The sequence below is a fragment of the Gymnogyps californianus genome, chromosome 1, assembly GCF_018139145.2.
Source record: "Gymnogyps californianus isolate 813 chromosome 1, ASM1813914v2, whole genome shotgun sequence".
Lineage (NCBI taxonomy): Eukaryota > Metazoa > Chordata > Aves > Accipitriformes > Cathartidae > Gymnogyps > Gymnogyps californianus.
The window spans coordinates 154,347,296-154,367,317 of record NC_059471.1 but is presented as its reverse complement, the minus strand read 5'-3'; the positions used below and the strand labels follow the sequence as shown (position 1 = coordinate 154,367,317).

The 20,022-nt window shown below is 47.7% G+C and overlaps 1 protein-coding gene across 1 annotated transcript; it reads right to left on the bottom strand.

Moving 5' to 3' along the window:
- Positions 1-1,268: 1,268 nt before the first annotated feature.
- On the bottom strand, positions 1,269-18,250 carry DENND11 (DENN domain containing 11). Its single transcript, XM_050914693.1, has 9 exons — positions 18,004-18,250; positions 11,781-11,880; positions 10,538-10,696; positions 9,688-9,841; positions 9,289-9,427; positions 8,688-8,819; positions 8,348-8,498; positions 7,793-7,861; positions 1,269-6,663 (listed from the first exon to the last, which is right to left on the bottom strand). The coding sequence occupies exons 1-9, from the start codon at positions 18,248-18,250 to the stop codon at positions 6,468-6,470; spliced, it is 1,347 nt and encodes a 448-aa protein (XP_050770650.1). The 3' UTR covers positions 1,269-6,467.
- Positions 18,251-20,022: the final 1,772 nt, after the last annotated feature.

Below are 20,022 nucleotides of genomic sequence, written 5' to 3'. Positions count from 1 at the left end.
GCCAGATGCTACTGCTTTAATACAATTGTATATTAAAGTAAAATGAAAGCACACTTGTCCTTGTGTTTTAAGAGTTTAGGTCTACTTTACCTATGTATAAATCTCGCAAAACGTGGGATCTTGGAAAAAAATCTATTTTTGGGAAGTAGTGCTAAGGAAGTCTATGAAATGTTGGAATTGCCACATTAAAACAGGTGGTTGGTTATCTATTCTGTCAAAAATAAATTGGAGATCAGTGATACAAAGCTTCAGAGGAAGTTTAAAAATTCCCCGTATGTATCTGGATAAGATATTTATGTTATTTTTTTTTCATCTTGCCAGATTCAACAGCACAGAGTTCCAGTTAATAATATAGTAGAAATATATTCCTTTGATCAAGTTTAGGTGTGTTACACAGAAGCAAATTGGAAAATGTCACCATTGACCCAAAGCTGTATGAAGTACATGTGGAAAGACTCTTTAACAAGCCAAATGAGTCTTTTTTTTTTGTAAGTATTCCTTTTATTCCTTGACGAGTATAACACAAATAAGGGCATCCAAATAACTTTTATTATTCATTGTCTGGTTGCTCTTCTCTAATGTAAACAGTGCTCAGCACTCCTTATGCAACCTACATCCCCTTGAGCCTCAGTACCGTAATTAGTTTTGCTTTTCTGAGGTTTTGTTTATAGCTTCACTTTAATTGCTGAAAGGAAATACTATTGATTTAGGCAAGGTTATCTGTTGCCCTTCTAATTTACAAGTTCACATGATTTTGCCTTGCTTACTGGAAGAAAAAAAAATTGATCCTTATTTTTCTGATGTGATTGTTGTTTGTATGCAGTCCCTGTGTTACACTGTGATCTAGTCTAAGTTCATCTGTTGATTCTTTGCTGTAATCAAAATAAGGACATTAGTGAGTTGACTTCCGGCAGCTTTGTTAAACACTGCATCCTGGCTGCATGCTGCTGCAACACCATCCTCTGCTGGAGGCTTGCTAAAGGAAAAATGCTTTGAAAGGGGAAGTAGGGTTGGTTTTCTGCATGATGCTGGAACCAAACTGAATGCTGTCCTTCCCTTGACTATACTGTGGAGAAACTAATTACCTAAGCTATTGGGGCAAGCACTCATCCCTTTCTTGACTAAGATCTACGGGAGTAGAAGCCTGCTAGTTCTTTTTAATAGTTATGCTGGTGGTAGGGCCTGTGTTGTGCTGTCTTTCCTTTGATCTGCAGCCATTAAGAGTGCCCAGCGGACCCCTGGGTCACTCTCCAAGGAACATGTTGGCTGTGCTCTGCTCTTTTTGCTTGCCACAGAGACACCTGGAACGTTCCTCTGCAGCCACTGGCTCATTCGGAGTCAGGGGCAGTTCTCACCAACTGAGTTTTTCCTCAAGCTGATGCTTCTGTAATAAAATCAGCAATGTTTTTTTTCTCAAGTGGCAGGAAAGACAAGGCAGCAGCCATTTCAAAAAGGTAAGCTTTAATTGTATTAAAAAATACCCATGTTTTAGTAAGCAGTTTTTCTACACAGCCACAGGCCTATGGGAGCAACCACACATCTGCAAGATGCAAACAACATTGGAGCTGTTAGAACTACAACCAGCCTGCTGGAAGGGGCGAGATGATAAGAACTAGCTTCTGGTTCATCTGTACCATTTTACAGGGAAAACAACTAATAATCTTCCATAGTATCAGATGCACGGCTCCCACTGCGATGTGATTCCTTGCTTGAGGGTAACCAAGAAAGAGCTCCCTTCAGAATTGGTATTAATGCTGTTCTGATGTTAAAGTACCAAGGATCATCTGAGATACAGGCTGATATTTAAATATTCATTGAGTGGCTTGTATGTATACCATTCAAGTCATTTTTCCCCTTCCTCTACAGTTCAGAGGTCTTCCAGTATGGGGTGGTACTAGACCTCTGAATTGCAACATTCAGAGGGGAGGTGTGAGGAAAACATTACATAAAATAAGCAGGGGCTGAACCTGCTATCTACAGTGTTGAGGAAAGGACTCACTTCTCATGTTTCTGTCTGGCAGCAAGACAAACAACTTTCTTTGTATAAACTCCAAGAGAGGAAGCAGGGACTCCTAGGTCCCACGCATGAAAACACTTATCCTGGCTTCAACTTACAGTCCATTCTAGAAGGGCTTAAAATAAAAAGGAAGTATAACAGTCTAATGATGGACCAGCCCAAGGCACCTGTTTATTTTAACCACGATTAAACTTTTCCATTCGAATGGCATGTTGCATTAACCAGGACTTGAAATCCTGGTTCACAGGCATTTAGTACCCTCTGTTTAAGACAGATGTATCATTCTGTTAAGTCAGTACATTCCAGTCCCTCGCAAAAGACGTATGTGTTGTCTTCTCCCATAATCACTAGACCACTAGCTTTGGGGGGAGTGGAAAGGAGACAGCAACTAACTTAGAAGTAATAGCTATGATGACAGAATTTGGGTTAGTATGCATGCTTTGTACCTAGGCTTTTGCATTAGGACAGAGTGCTCTAGCCCTTCCCCCTCCCAGAGCAAAGCATGCCTGTCCCCTGCATAGCCTATCACCAGGAGGACCACAGCTACTCCTAGCTTTTTGCCCATTAACTTTGGCAGTTCTTCAAATGGAAGAAGTATTACAGTAGCACTGCTTTACAGAATAAGCTGTACAGTAAGCTACTTTCCCTTGAAAAGGTGATGGAACTTTCTTCTGCCCTTAAGGATGCTGGATAGGCGAGCTCATCTCCTGTGACAGACATGACCATTAGCTCTAACATACATTGGAGTAACTACTTCATATAGGCTAGAAAAGAAGGTATTAGCATGTCTCTAAGACAAATCTGAACTCTAATTCACTAAAATGCCTTTCTCCTAGTATCCATTATAGTTCTTAGTTGTACTTGGCTCTATGCAGCTTGGCCTAGCCTTGCAGTGAGAAGACTTCTGCATGATTTAAATGTCTGGCATGGTATCCCTTGTTTGGATTGAAAACCTAGCTTTTATTTCTCTCCCAAGCTTTACCCTCCAATCCAGATAGTACAAGTAGCAATAATACATTACTTGAGTATACATTTGTAGTGCAACTTAAGATGCAACTATGAAGCTCTTGCTTTCCTGTTTAAACTCAAGCAAATACCAACTGAGAACCTGCAATGGCTGTGCTATGACCTGGGTGTTAGAGAGGAACATACCAGACTGTGTCTACCAGGGCACAAGACATACACGTGGTTACTGTAACCACCATTCAACCTGGGCTCTGATCACAAGCAACCGACGAAGATACCACACCAAAGAAATTAAAGGCACCACTGTAAAGGCAAAGTACTTCAAATGGACAAGAGGATTTTTGCAGTAATCAGCAATATCCTACCTTATGCCATGCTTTCCTCCCTCTTTTAATTCAAAATACACCAAGTAACTAACTGTCTCCCTTCCAGCTGCTAGTATTCAAAAAAGCAACTATCACACACCAAGGAGGGGATTTTAAATGTATGCACTTAACTGTTTTACCTTGAATTATGTTATCTCCCAGAAAGATAAGATTCAGTGAAGTTGGTTCCAAACAAAAACAGCCTACTGAACAAGCCCTCATGGCCCAAGCTGTAGCCATTTGTTTATATTATGTACCCATTTATCAAGGATTTTCCACATGTGACAAAAATAAAAGCAATGTCTATTAGAAAAGGGGAGTGCCGGTGGAAAGTTCTTTTGCAGCAAATCAAACAAGGAAGGGTTAGGATAGAGAAGTCTTTTTGTTCTGTTTTCTGTCTTTTGTAGCAGTCACCTGCCAAGAGAGGCTGTAGAGAAGCAAAATGACAAGCAAGAGCAAAACAGGCTGTAGCCATCCAGCTGGGATGTAGCATGGATGCTACTTTTACAGTAATCTGCTTGCTTTCATGCTTCTGCACCCACACTGCTGCTAGCAAGTGAAGCCCTAGTTTCTGGAAAGCAGAGGTTTAATAATTGGCAAATAATTTCAGGAGGTTCTGCTCAGTGGGCTCTAGCAGTGCCGTCTAGTAGACCTGATGTTCTGACAGCTTGTGAACATAGCGCTCTAACGCAGGTTATTAGAAAGCCTCTGACTGCCAAGGCTGTAAAATTTCAATGACAAATTAAACGTTTGTTTCTATTTAGTTCAGCAAAAGAACTACTGACATCAGCGAGAACAGAAAGCCATTAACAGCTGACCACAGCTAAACTATGTAGCAAATGTTCACAAAAGTGAGAGGAAGAATTGCTAGAGACTAGTTTCAGTTCCTTTTTTTATATGTGAAGGAAGTTAAGTAAGTGACAGCAATACAGTGCCAGCTATGCTTCCTCAGGGATCTTCACTGTGGACAGCATATTAAAACCAAAGTGGAAGTTAGAAAAAAGCATGAAGATTGTGGGTCACTTAGTTTTATACTAGAGGTGTCAATTTAAAAACAAAGCCTTTTCTCAAGGAAAGCCTTTTCTTTCCATTAAATGATATTCAGGTCTGTTTTCTCCTTTCTCCATTTTTTCCCCCAACTTTCTAAGGATGATTATATTATAGTTGTGAGCAACTGGCAATACAAGCAGCAGCATGTTTTCTCCTGTACAAAAACATCCACAGCCCTGAAAAAGCAGACGGGAACAACTGCTCAGAGACAGGCAGATCACAGGAACATAATATGCTGAAGCTCATACCAATGAACTGTGCAATAAGCCTTGTGAGGCCCCTGATCCCACACCTCACTAAAATCTCTGAATCCACAGCAAGCAAAATGACCCCTTTGCTGCAGATAGCCTTCAAGGAAAAACAGGACATGCCAGCCTCCTTCCTTCCAGAGGGAGAGAAAATCCACAGAGGGTCTACTTGGAGAACATTTGCTTCACCTGTTTTAAAAAGGATTAGCAGGTGAGACTTTGGTGGTTCAGGCTCTGTCTCATCCTACAAAATACTAGGATAAGTGGACACATCAGCTACAGTTTGCATTTCTACAAACCGCAGAAAGGCGCCAAGGGTGCTGAAGTCTATTACAGTAGAAGCAGCAGCTTATTAGCTATAGCCACGGTTCAGGAAGAACAGTTAGCTTAAAGCTGATGCTACTACCAGCTGAAGGATTTTGGGCAAAGCGTATGTCACACCTAGAACCCACAGTACCATTCTTGGATTTCGCACGGCGAAGGGATTACTCTTTACCGGGGTAGCCTTCCTGGAGGTAACCAGTGGTCCTGCATGAACTGAATCCTATTCTTTCCACAGCACAAGAATAAGAAACACTGTTCATCTGGTTCTACAGCTTCTCTGCCCAGGAAAGAAAAGGCTTGCTGTTAGACATTCCTTCTAGCAGCTGCGCCAGTTAAGAACCCCAAACTCCAAGGGAACCTCCTGCAAATTGCAAAGCCGTTCCAGCTGAAAGGTCATATACTGCTCTCTGTCTCACACTGAAAGCCAGGAACAGCAGCAGGCAGTGCTGAAGGCTGCTCGACAAAAGAAGGAGCAGCAGACAATATTAAAGCAAAGGAGTGACAAGTACCATCTGCTACAAAGGAAGGGCTAGTGACATTAGTTAAAGCATACTTATTCAACCCAATCCAGCCCAGAGAACATAGTGACTGCAAGGTGGCTCAGTGATGTTGGTCCCCGTTAAATGGGAGACCATCTTGCTGGTTTGAAGGTTTTAAACCAAAGCAGCAGGTGTGATGCAACTGAAAACCAGAGGAAGTGGTAGGAGGGATTAAGATGGTGCTCCTCTCCAGCTATGAGATAGGTAGGTATAGTCTTTGCCAGTTTATACCACCTCAAATGCTGGAAGTGAAACCATGCCACTCCGGTAAGCAAAGTCATAAGATCCTGTAGCACCCCCTTATCCGAAACTTGCTTCTGCCATTGATGACAAAGGGTGGCTTTATTCCAACTCAGCTGCTAAAAGTTGGGTGAGGGGTGTTTAAAGGAGTCCTGGTTTATCATTGGTTTAACTGTCCCTACCAATAAACATGGTAGGACAGATGTTTTATGAGACTGGGCCACTAACAGCCTGTGCTGAAGCCCTCTTCAGTCCCCAAGTGGAAGAGGGGATGATAGGAGGGTTTTCCAGTCAAGTCTTGAGAGCTCAGCTACAGCATTTCACATCATTGGTCCCATCAGACAAAGTGCTTTCCTGAAGTCTTCAGCCCTCAGGTATCCAGGCTAGGCCAAAACCTAGCTATCACTGGCAACAGTGAGGATTGGTGCAAAGGTGCCACTGGTCCTAACTAAACCAAACAAAAAAACACAAATGAAAGAGAAAGGGAGACAAAAACAAACAATCAAACAAACAAAACCTGGAGCAGGTACTCATTGGGAAGTTGAGGGAGAGAAAATAAAATCACATTTTGTTTTAAAATTATAAATACTCTCCATATAAAGTTATTAAATAAAATGAGATCCGTCCAGTGGCTGTGGTGAGTTCCAGTGATCCTCCTAAGCAATGTCTGGTAGTCTTTACAAAGTGATCTTTGCTCCCCATCTCTCTTGCCCTTGGTTTAAGTGCAGCAGGGGTTGTCAATGACTAGCATAACATCAATGCCATACACTTCCAGCAGGTCCATAAGGAAACTTCGATCCCCTTGGGGATCCAGGCCCATGCCTCGTGCGTGGTCAGCTGTCAGTGTCTTGTCCTGGCTGGCCGACACCTCCATCAGCGTCTGAAATATGCGGTTGTTCTGCTCCATGAAAAACCTATAGGATAAAGTCAGCTAAGATGATGGCATTGGACCCCCAAAAAGATAGCTTGTTTACCAAACAGGCAGCAGAGCCCCAGAACTGCATTTAACCCCCTTTAATCATAGATCCCACCTTCTTAGGTGACACTGTAGTAGTTTTCCATCCACCCTAAGGATGACCCAGAATAAACAAAGATAAAGCAGTAATTTTTAATTTACAGCGGTGCTTCTGTCCGGCTGATTTATGGTAGGCATTTCACTCTTCAGAAGCAAGCTATGTTATCAGCTACTGTGTACTCTGTGGTAACCAAGTGGGTACATCAGACCTATAGCTCCCATAATGCAAAGGAGGAAACAGTGTTGTCATCCATCTGGTAAGACACTGGGTAAGTAACTTCTCCATTACTGGCGCAGAACACAGCAGTGAGAGCTACTTCTTACCTAGTGCTTTCCTAGGAACACGCAAGGCTGTTCAGAAAGAGCTCTGACTGCATCTCTGCAGCTCAACGATCAGAGCTCTGCCTCGACAGCCCTTCACACAGTTTCATCCCATTACTTCTCACCTGCTGCAGCCTACGAACAATAGCGACAGGCAGTGAAGGGCTTCAGAGGTGGTAGAGGTGTGGTTTTCATCTAATTCTGTACCTCATACTCTACACCCAGTTCTGGTTCCTCTGTTTGCCAAGTACAAAGCCAGCCACATCAATGGGCCAATCCTTCACATGCAGGTCTTATCTCCACACTGTACCTCCCCCAGCATGGTACAGTGCCTGCTTCCCACGGACATTGTCCTTTCCTGAGCCAAATGTTCTGGTGTGAAAAGTCCTACAGTGTTTATGTTTTCAAAAATGGGAGGGCATTCTTGCATTTCTAATTGTGTTTTTAAAATTCCCTTCTCCCTCCCAGCACTGAAGAGACCCCAGTGGAGACTAGTATGGATGCATTTGGCTTCTCAAGTTGAAAGGAAGATGATACGAAGAGGAAGAGCCAGTTTGGTTCTTGGATCCCTAGAGGAAGAGAGCTGACTATGGAATTACATTAACCATGACGTTTCATAATATGCCAAACCAGTGCAACATGAAATCGGTGAAAGAGGCTCCCTAAACCTGACAGTGACCAACTAAGTATTAGAGGTAGCCACTCACAAGATGAAAAGGTCCTCTTCACAGGAGCTACAATCCTCACCCACTTCTTGAGAATACATTAACATCTGCCTGAGAGAAGGGAGACAGATTAATTGCACATACCTACAGTGAACCTCAAAGCATTATGAGAAGACAAAGATTACAACTAAAAACTTCACATCCATTTCTTGGAGACCTATCAGACTAACACTGTTGCCCCGACAGCTGAGGCAACAGGGTAGTCTTTATAAGACACTGGACTAGAAAGCAGGCTGTTTTCAGTTCTGCTACTGATCAGTGGTGAACCAATGGTGAGTTACAACCTCTGCTTCTCTTCCTGCCTTCTATCTGCTCCATCAGCTCACTGGCAGAGTGATTGTATGTGTGCAGAGTGCCCAGGGGCTCTCATACCAGTCAGCTACAGTGGAACCAGAACCTCAAAGAGATGAGCTGAAGCAGTGGGAAACTTTGAAAATACTAAGACAAGAAGGAAAGTACAAAGGAGCAGTGTCCTTTTTATCCCACATCACACTGCTCTCCTATCAGGACCAGGACCACCCAGATGTCTATTATTACCTCTGGTCATTGAGCCGTCGGTACTTCTCCTTATCAGCATTGTTAATTTTCAGGAGTGGTTGCAGATGCTCATGATGCGTCTTCACATTCTGGTTGTCCACATAGACGTCATAGAGATCCCGTTTCTCCTCAAAGATCTTTTCTGTTGTACCTGCCAAAATCAGAGAAGATTTTCAGAGCAGCATGTCGCTTTCCCAGCAGACCAACTGTTCTCTCCTGCTTTTGTAGTTAGTCATTCCATGCACATCCTATTTCTCATCGGTTTTATTCCACAGTCTGGTGTCTCAAGACATTTTGCAGCCTGAAGTTAAAAACGTCACGCCTAATCCATCATACTTACAGGCCACATATGATACTTCTGTCTCCAGCATTTCTATGTCTGCCACATTCACATAGAAGAATGGTTTGGACTCTGGGACAGTTCCTCCAAGACCAGGCAGAGAAACATTGGCAAGGCAACAGCAGCAATACACTGCGGACAAGAGGAGTACATCCTGAGATACTTTCAATATTCCCTCGAGGGCATTCTGAACCCCACTTACCCAGTTCTCCCGCACGCTTCTATGAGAACAATGGTTAGAGCTTTGAAGTGCCCCTGAACACCAGAACTTCTGAAGTGGGGACATCTGGTTTTGGATAGGAAATAATCTGTTCTCCCACAGGAATCCCATGTTGTAGATTCCACAAGTTTGTTCAGCACTCTTATTGTCCTGTGCTGACAGGAACTGTGTTTGACAGTGCCAGGTATGTCGTACCCGAAAGGCCTGAAGAGAAGCATTTTGTAGGAAATGGGTAAATGCAGGCTGAACTGTACCTTCACAAGAAATGGTTGCGATGGATTTTAAAGACCTGCATGATGTCTATCCCCTCAGTATCCACAGGCATTTCTGCAGTGCTTCAGCCTACTAGATCAGAGCTCTGTGGTGTCCCTGGAAACATACCTCTATAGCAGACAACTCCAACTGGGGGCGGTGAAAATATCAATATGCGCTTGCGCAGCAGGGCAAACTTCCAGAGGACAAGGATCTGCTCACCGAAGAATTTGATGAACTGAGACATACAGCCAGCAGGGTGTGTGATCTGCAGGTGGAGGGAAAGGGAAGAAAACAGCTCAGAGGTGAAACAGGGACACATGCACAGATGCTAAGTCTAAATGTGGGAGCAAGACCAGCACACAGCAATGACAGAGAACTGCAGCTTGTAACAGTCCAAGTAACAAAATCTTATCTAAAGCAGCCTACAAAGCGCTAGAGTGACTGCTTATATAAAGAAGTATGAGACACCAGCAAGGAGCAGCAGCACACTGCCCATTCCTGCAAGCCTCAGAGCACCTGCCTCACCTTCATCTCTGGGTACATGTATCTGTGGATGGACGGCAGCCAGTGGACAGGTTGCTGAGAGGTGGGGGTGCCCTTGCTATCAGGGAGAACTCCTTTCTTGTCATCATAGAATGCCTCTAGATGGGAGTAGTGCCCTGGCATCTCCAGCTGGTGTCTGGAAAAGAAAGGAAAAAAGGGGAGATCTGTAGTGCCTCCAGACTCTACTTATTTAGTGCCTTGCCCCCAGCCAACATCTGCTTTCCCAGCTAGCAAAGGAGCCCCGGGTGCCTCAGTTGCACAGACTTATCCAGGAGGGCAGCCGAAGCGTCAGGAGTAACACCAGCTTTCAGTGCAGCCAGAGAACACGGGCAGCACTGAAGCAGACAGCGAGCTGATGTATGCACAGTACTGATCCCGTTTTAGATATGCTCAGGTAGGAACAGCTTTCCCTTCCACCATCACCATTTTCCCTGCCAGGTCCACTCAACACAGCTGAAGCACACACCTAGCCAGGATCACCATCATAGGTTTATAAGCCTTTTGTGAGCCCTTAGTAAAACGGTTGTCAGAAGGAGAAAAGGGGAGCTTCTTGTCCTCTCAAGTCTCCCCTTGACACTTATATCCGCACAAAATAAGTAGGGTTTGGATAGCATTTGAGTAGCCTGTTAGCAATGAACAGACTGCTGCTAATCAGTTCCTCGTCTCCTTCCCGTTGTGAACCTGTAACTCTTTCTGGAGAAGGAGTCATTCAAGGAAATCATAGCTCAGCGTTGTAGCCAAATTCTCACTCGTGCCTAAAACCACTCTCCATCAAGGCACAGTTACCTCTCCCAGGCAGGGAGTGGCCAGTCCCATTCCCAGGAGAACTTACCTGACCTGGTTCTCCAGGAAGTGCATATACCTATACAGCAGGGTGTAGGAAGGGGAGAGAATCCCCACGGACTTCATGCGGGCACCACGCTCTAACTCACTCTCCACAGGCATGTTGGCAAAGCAGGCCAGGCCAAAACAGAGCCCTTTCCGGAAATAACTGGAGACGAATGTTTGACAGAAGGGTTAATATTAAAAAGAGGGAAAAGGAAGAAAGAAAGGTAACTGACCGCTAAAAATACTGATTTGGGAACACAGTTCCTTCTTTAAGGAACCCCCTGAAATCCCACCCTGCTATCTGAAGGGCTGAGGACAGGTCTTGGGTGTCCTAGCCTTCTCAGGAACAAGACAGGACATTTAAGGCAAGAGTTCCCAGGAGTTCCCACTAAAGCCCCTACCAGCCACGTCACAGGCTGGTAAGGAATGCAAGTAAGGAAAGAACTTGGAAGGAAGACCAACAGAGGATGCAGGACCCAGTCAATGCAGTGCCCTTCTTCCAAGGAAGAAATGCCTGCAGTGCCTGAAGTTCTGGGTATAGTCTAGCTACCTAATCATATTTTGGGTGCCAGCACGCTGAAGCGTACTCTAGCTGAGTGCAAGGGTTCAGTTCACGTGCCTTTGAGAAAGTAACCGTTATTCCTGACCAAAAGGAATTGTGACATTGCAATTCATTGCAAAACATTGCTGCGTTGCAACACTGGGTTAGTAAAAGGATGGGAATGCAGAAAATTCCTAGCTTATGTCTTTCCACAGAAGGAAGGAGCTAGCAAAGAAGTAAGGGAGCAAGGACTGTTTATCACATCATTTAAAGGATCCAAAAGCACTGGCAGAATGAAGAACCTTTTTCTAAGTCCAGTTCCTGCAAAATCCTTCCCATTTCAGTTCTGCCATTCTTTCCCCTTCACTCCAGGCTTCTGCTGACAGTCCCAATAGTGGCAGTGCAGTATGATTTGCCCAATACGCATTAAAATTTGCACACCACTGAGACGCTGGCCTGCCCCATTCACCAGTTGGCCTCCACCGCCAAAGCTGTCATACAACAGATCCCCACAGCTAGCTGGTACTTGATATGCTGTTGAGAGTATCTGAAGAGTATCTTTGGCTCAGCTAGATACAGTTTAGCAGCACGTTTATGCAGGAACTTAACTTCATAGATGGTATTTTTCTTGCATGTTCTGAATTAAAGGATGGTGGTGTAGATGTACAGCTAAGGGAAAGAAGTAATATAGCTCAGACATACTCACATGAAATCTGACTGGATTTTGTGGGACCCGCTTGCCATGGATTTGAATTCCACGCCTTCCAAATCAATATCTTGGGGTAAACACCACTCCACCATGTTGCCTGCAGAGAAGCAAATTTATTTGTGTAAACTTGGACACAGTACTCACTTCTAAAGGGCGAACACCAGCAACAGCAAGTTACAGCTTTTACATCACTGGGATGCCAGTAACAGTGCACTAACGCAACTCCTGAACTCCTAAATTGTCACAGACAGTAGCTGACATACTACACTCCGCACATCTCTTGCAAACGTTACTTGTTGCAGCACAACACCCAGATATTGCAGAACTTCTGGAGCTGTTTCTGAAGCTAGTGCTATTTTGTGGGTTTATCCTTTATACAGTTAATCACAGAGCAGCTACAATTTTACCTGACAGTGGATGAGCTATGGTATTAACACTGTTCCATTCAGGCTGTCAACATGAGTATCCAATATAGAAAGAACCCAAAGTACAGACTGCTGCTCTTCAGGATGAGTTTCTGTGATAGCTTACACCACCATCAACATCCTCCTTTGGCTATGCCTAGCAGGGCTGGTCAAACAGGAACCCCTAAGCCAGCACCCCGATCATCACTACTTCTCCCTGGAATCTCTCATGTTTAGTTTAGGATAGGAGGAGTTAGCTGAAGCTTTATATGGAGTCTGAGGTGATCCATGTACTGCAGCATGTTTGTGCCTGCTAGAATAATCAAACAAAAAAGCATATAAATTACAAGCTAGATCAAGATTAGCAAACATCTGTCACGTGCCAACCCAGCCAGAAAGCATGCAGTTGTTTGGGGAAAAGGCCACCTGAGGAGCCTGATCGTGGAACAGATGATATCAGAGAAGTCACAAAAAGTCCCTAAAGCCAATGAAGTCCTGCTCTGCCGCTGGCAAGTTTACCATGGACAAAAAAGGGGGACTTGTCAGGCTTTCCCATGCCAGCACTTCCGAGCCTCACCCGCTCATCTGGACACTCCCACTGCACCGAGATGTGCTCCAGGTTTACCCACTGAGTTTCTGTTCTCTGTCAGTCTGCCTGTAGCAACAGCATTTGAAGTAATGTGGCTTAGTTTTAAAAACAAAGCAAACAAACATTTTTCAGTATAAATGCAATGGCAGATGCAGTGCAAAGATGCCTTGTGCTGGTACAGTCCTTCCCCTGCCCTTTGGGGTAAGCATACCAGCTGTGCTTGCATGGACAGCATACACTTGGAAGGGCCTTACGCTCAGCCGAGACTTTTAGAGGTATTTAAATATGAGCCTCATTTCTGAAGCCTGTCTTATGCATTATTACTCATACTGCACAAGTATACGCATGCACTTTCACACAGGAATCGGGCTTAGCTACTGACATTTAAATAGGCTATTTTTCTTCTCACATAGATACTGTATTCAGCAGACCTCCCCCAACCCTGCCTGGCAAGGACTTCAAAAAAACAACAGCGTTAAACGTGGCAACAGGAGAGGTTTTGCATCCAACTAACCACTTCTAGTCCACAAGTAGACCTCTCCCGCAGAGCCGGGCTGGCTGGGGAGCAGCGGCAGCCTCGTGACCCCGAGCACAGCTCTGTGTAATCACACGCGAAACCACAGAGCTTTGCTGTAAAGCGTCTTCGCCTCTGAGGCGTGTGAAAGGCTGGCAGAGAAAGCCAGTGACATCATGTCAGCCTGCACGGTCCCCTGTAGGTTTTGCATATTATATATAGATGTTGGCTTTTGTTGTTTGGGGTTTTTTGTGTGTGTGTTTGGTTTTCTTTTTAAAGGCACAAGACCCTTCCTTGAAAGAGTGAGGAAGTCAACTCTTAAGACTGTTGCCTCTTAACCACAAAACTGCGGTTAAAGCCAGAGCCGCTTTTAAGTCTTGCATCACAGAGAATCACTTATTGGTCATTACCTGTAGATTAATAGATCAATATGCAAGAGCGCCATCGAGCAAAGGAACTGTTTGACTGTTCAGTTTAGTCACAAGCACTACTGTCAGGTATAATATCCACTGTAGAGGTGTTGAAGTAGACATGGCTCAAACAATGTCTGTTCTGCAGCAGTAAGTAAGGAAAAGACGCCTTGAAACAGATCCTTACCCTACGTGCAAGCACAAAACCAACTCACAGATCACGCAGCTATTTTTTTTCCTGGGATCTGTCACAAGCAACCCACACCCGCGCTCCTGGCCGTTCCTCACAGCACCTTGCCCTATGAGTGTACGGGCGACGTGGCAGTCGGAGAACAAACGCAGAGATTAAAAAAAAAAAAATTAAGAAAGTCGGTCTGGCGAAACAGTAGAGCAAACAAAGGACAGACTTCACAGACGTGATAGCGACTGCCAGCCTGCCCGAGAAACCAGAGGAGGGCGGAGGGAGCAATGTTGTAGAAAAACAGGAAGCATTGCCCTTCCCCGCACAGAAAGCAGCTCTCGTGCGCATGGGAAACTTTCCAAGTGAGAGTCACCCAGCGTTAGAGAGCGGGTGAGTGGTTTTGCTGAGAGTCAAATCTGCGGATCTGGAGGTCTCTTGCGAGCTATCTCCCAGCTCCAGGCCAGGCCAGAACCAGCACTCTCAGTTTCTGGTGTGCAAAAGTTAAGGATGTTCTTCCTCTTGTATTTTCTCTCCCCTGGATTTTCACATCCTTACAGAAATGATGATGGCGCTAGCATTTGGTGGTCATCACCTGGCCCTCCTCACCATTAGATGTTTCCCAAGACCTTTAGGGTCCCCGGCTGTGCGATGCTACCATGTTGTGCCAGGACACGAGAAGCACGAAGTGTGACCTAGCCGTCACACTGGCTCCGTTTCCTGCATGGAAGAAATGTGGGACAGAAAAACAGAATATTTGCATGTTCACTGGTGCAAAACGGATTACCTCCCTCTCTTTCCTCCTCATCTCCCTCCATTACTCACGTCACCCTTTAAGCCAACAGATTGTGTGGGACCTCCACAACATTGACTATCATCATCTCCATCACAGAAAAAGGGCTAAGAAAGTTCAGCCTCTTTTCGACTATTCTGATCTGACAGAGTTGATGTGGCCATGGACTTTGCTTCATCCTTCTTTATCTCCCTCCCAAAGCAAAATTTATTGTTCTATTTTTTTCACTTGCTTTACCCAAGACAAGTATGAGTCTCGGAACGCACACATGCTCGAACCTAATGCCAAGTAAGTCACACCTACCAGATGTATCCCCATTGCTGCCCAAAATAGTGGTGGGTCTTCTGTTACTACCTGCCCAAGGGAACACTCACGCTAGGAAATTCAGCAGCCTCGTTAAAGCCCCCTGTCACTGTGCTCTTTAAGGGGCAGTGTTTGCGCAGACCTGGTGCTCACACTTTTTCAAGTATCAGGGCATTCCCAACTCGTCACTCCCTGAAGAAGGGGACTGCCAAAGGGCAGGGAGCAATGAGAAGATGGCACGGTTGGCTCCCGGGCTGCCACCATTCTGCACTTAATTTACAGTTCACTTTCTGCATTAGTGCAAGGGCTGTCTTTGTAATAGCAGTGAAAAGAGCTCCTTCTTAAGTGCCACAAGGTTCACCATGCTGGAGGTAAGGACAGCACCACTGACTGAGAAGCTGCCTCTGGCTCTTATGTTCGGCCACTCACACGAGCATCGACAGAGTCCCAGGGACACCGAAACTGTAGCAGTGGCCTGGCAACCCCATGACGTACCTTTGTGAACTGATCACATGCAACTGCTAGGTACACTGAGCTTGTCTGCTTCAAGCCCTTATAAATTTAGTAGGAAAGCTGTTACGTTCTTTATTAGCATAGTAACCACTTCACCGTTCTACAGTAAAACATCTCTCACCCAATTGCTTGCCTGTATTTGAGTAGACATTACCTGGCATAACTACCCTGCCAGCCACCACCAGAAATTCTGCCTTTCACAAGCCTGAGCAAGCTACCAAAGGAGGTCTACTGTGCTTTTCCTGGGCAGGATCAAGCAGGTTTCCATCTCAGACACTGACTGGATGATCTCCTTTAAGTCACACACAAGGACCAGATACCCTTATGAACATTACAGAGGTCCTTCACGCCATCTGATGTGGTTGACCCAGGAATTCCCATATCCTCTTTCTGACCTTAGCAAGTTGACACCACTGCGGCTTCAAGAATCTTTTTTCCAAGTCCACATCCTCCATAGGGCACTTTGCCCTCCACCTGTGAAGCTGACATTTGTTGATGTGTTCCTCACAGCCCTATCATGCTCCTTACATTCAGCATCCATGTTGAGTAGCAGCGGGAGGCTGAATCTTCTTGGACTTGACAGACTACTCCAGGACTGATGACACCCAGCATTAACCGCACATCGGATGTGAGAAAAGCTGTTTCCCAACTTTCCCTGGACCTCCTTCAAAGCAACAGCTGGTTCAGACAAACTCCTGAGAAAGCTCAGCTTTCTGCCAACCAAGAAAATCTCACCATTTCATAGGAGGCATATGCTCTCAGATTGAAAGACAACCTGCTGTTGCTGCAGTCATCTGGACTCTTCCATGTTTTGGATACTTATGAGAAACACCTCCCCTTTCCATCTCCTATGGGAAAGATGACATCCAATCTCATTTCGGATTTTGATGAGTCAAGAGCCTCTGACCTCTAGACTGAAGACACCTCTCTGGTGCAGTGTGAAACGGGTAACTTCTTGAAAGTCCTTTGGTGTTTCAGGACACAACGGCCATGCTGTTTGGCAGCGTGCATTTCTGACAGCACATCACACTTCGGGTTCCGTTCTCTTCACTAATTCCTTGGGATTTTCAATTCAAGACCAGGATTCAGTCTTCACTGTCGGGGCCCCCTTGTGAGCATCATGTCAGTTACTTCCCCCTTCCACTGAAGAACCCCACCATGCTTTACAGAGCTCTTTCCTGTCTCTAGTACTTTTCCTATGGATTTGCTAAGAAAGTGTCTGTCTACAGAGGAAAGAGGAGCTCACTCCCAGATCGGGATGCAAATGGGCTCCTGCATCTCCCAAGCTACTTCCTAAACTTTCTGATCATACCAAGACTTCTAGCTATGCCCCACTCTTGCCTCTGCACCCCAGCTTGGTGCCAGGCACCCGAAAGACCCAACGATCTGTCTTGGGACGTCAGATCCCTAAGCACAGTACCTGTGTTAACAGATGCGAGGTGGGTGCTAACTTTCTATCTGTGTCATAACATCCTCTGTCGTGGATACCGCCAGAGCAGCAAGACTGAGAAAAGAAAGTTAAGATGCTTTCTGAAATGCTGATCTGCAGACTTGAAATGAATAACCTCTGTCAGTAAAAGAAGTGATACAACACCAAAGCTTGACAGTGCCAAGGGAGATGGATGTGGCAGTGCAAGGTGGAAAATACATCCCTTGCTCCTCTCCTCTGCCCTCCTGGATCGCAGCAGTCCACTTCAAAGCACCAAGAGCCCCAGAGATCCCACCAGAGGCCAGCCTCTAAACACACGGGTCACCAAGAAATACACAGCCGAGCTGCTGCTGCTGGGGATCATGCCCTGCGTGCCTGCCAGATTTACGCCTGCCATAACCGCCATCCATCACCGAGAGCTGCAGGCAGGTCTACGCCATGCCACGGAGAGAGAAGGATGCTCTCGAGATGCTGCTAACAGGTTGGTGCTCCCCAGGCAGTGCAGGGCAGAGGCTCGGCCCGAGGCCTGGACACTGGGCAGGGTGCAGGGGGTGCCCCAGCACCGTCCCCAGAATCCCTGTCCCGTGTCCCGCTGCGGAGTAGAGCTACGCCCGTCCCTGCCCGGGTCACCGGCTCTGCTCGGAGCGGCACCAGGAGCGGCGCCTTCCTCCCGTCAGAAGTTCTTCTCGGCGGGAAGGAGATCAAACGCAATCCCCCTTACACTCCGTTTTCGGGAAACCCCCGCGGCCCCCGGTCCCCTGGCGCACGGCGCTCCTCGGGAGGCCGGCCGAGGCACGGGGCACCGGCAGCCGTGCCGTGAAGCAGCGGTCTCCCGTGGGGGCAGAGGGCAGCCTGGCTCCCGCAGGCCGCTCTCCACTGGGGTCCGGCGACGCTGCCCTCAAACGCGGCGGGGGGAGCGGTCCCCGCGGGAGGAGGGATGCAAGCCGCAGGCGCCGGGCGGGACCCGCAGCCCGGCCCCGGCCCGCATCCATCTTACGCCAGCGGCACCGGGAGCCCCCGGCCCGGCCACTGCAGGCCCCGTCCCGGCCCCCCGCGCCCCGTCCCGCCCGCCCCCGGCGCCCCTCACCCGTGCGGGGGTCGAAGGTGACCACGAAGACAGCCACGATCTGGTCCTCCTCCGCCTCCGCCCGCGGCGGCCCCGCCGCCTCCGCCGGCCCCGCGCCGCCCCACGGAGCCGCGCTCCAGCCGCCGCCGAGCCGTCGCCCGCCGCCGCCGCCGCCGCCGCTGCCCGCCTCGGCCGCGGGAGGCGGCGCCGACACGGCGGGGCCCTCGGCCCAGAAGAGCAGCGGCGCCTCGTCTGCGCGCTCCACCATGGCCGCGGCCCCCCGCCCGCACGGCGCCGAGACGCGCCGCGCCGAGCCGAAGCGCGCCGCACCCCCCCGCACCGCACCGGCCGCCGGCGGGGGCCGGCTCCGGGGCGGGGACGCCGCGGGGGCGGGGACGCGGAGGGCCACTCCCCCACCGCGGAGGAGGCGGGGCCGGACAGGGAGGGGCGGGGCGTGCCGCTGAGGAGGCGGAGCGTGCCGCCGGGGGCGGGGCGCGTTTTTGCCGGGCGTGCGGCTCGGCGGTGGCGGCGCCGGGCTGGGGGGCAGCGGGAAGGGCCCGGGCCGCAGCTGGAGCTGCCCGAGGAGCAGCCTGGCAGGGGGGCTCCCGTGCTTCTGTGCTCTCCAGTGCCAGCTCCCGGAGGAGCGCGGGAGCAGTGGGGGCTCCCTAAGACAAGGCACCCCGCCTCACCGTGCTTCACCTCCTCCCGGAGGGCAGAGCCGGCTGCCCGCCTTCTGTCCCCCCCCTCCCAGCCTGCGACTCCAGTGTAGACCAGCTGCCTTTTTGAGCAGGAATGCTAAGGGGGAGCCCGGTCGAGCCCGTCCTACTGGGTGAGCCAAGGGAGTTGAGCAGAGCAGCCTCAGGGCCAGGAACGGGGCAGTCTCCCGCACCCCCAAATTGCTGCAGTGGAAGCTGCAAGCCACAAATCTGAAGGAGTCAGTGATACTGATCCAGTATATACTGATGTGTGTGTATATATATACATATACATACATACGTGCTATAGAAGGATGTGAAACAGTTTTCAGCGGAACAGGCAGAATCAGCTTGAGATTGAAAGACAGAGACACAAGCATGACCAAGGCATCCACAGGCAGCCAACTTTCGTGTAATTACCATCCTCATTATGCTGCCACCAATGTCATTAAGTGTCATTAGGTTTAACTTGGTTCCCTAGGACTTTCTGATTAATTGGATTACCCAATTAAGCAGGCCACAATTAAAGGGAAGATATTGTCATAAAAGCCTTAATTGTCTAACTTTTTTCCTGTTGAGCAGCTCTGAGTGTTCAATACGCCATTAAGAAACTCATCATCCAGTTTCCTCAACAGTGGGTTTTGGGTTTTTTCTCTTTTTTTTGGTAACATTAGCGTCCATTTGCTGTGAGCTTCATTTCAGACAGCTCCGGGTGGGCATTTTGTTTCAAAAAGCCCAAGCACATTTACTTTGCAGAGCTATAAACTGCAGTAGGTGGTGTTTGGCAGATGGAGTTTTTCATGGAAGGTGACTGGTAAAGAAAAAAAAAAAAACAAACCCTGCACAATATTTTGTTACTGTATAAAGAAAAGCCAGATTCTGCAAATACTTGGCCACATGCTTCACTTTAACCATATAGACAGTGCCAAGCTTCATTTTGATGAATTTTTTTTCACATGTCGGTGATGCTAAAGTGACAGCTCGTTTCTCTCCTCTCCTTCATCCCCACAGTGGTGCTGGCACAAATGTCAGTCTGTCCCCCAGCGGTCCAGGCAGAGGAAACAAATCCCGAATAAAAATTCCTCTGCGACCCACATGGGCTATTTGCGGTGCAGAGCCGTTCCTGGTCCCCTTTGCTGTGCGGTCGCCCCAGCACGAGGGAGGGGATGCAGCGGGGAGAGCAGCCAGTGACAGGGAGCAGAAGCTGCCAGCGCTGGCTCTGAGATACGTGAAATGTCATCACCCTCCGAGCTCTCGGCTTTTGGTGAAAAAGCCCTCGTGGGACAAGAGACCTGGTGGCACCAGAGCTGTTCACTCTGCTTTGGCCAGCAGTCTGGGCCTGCTG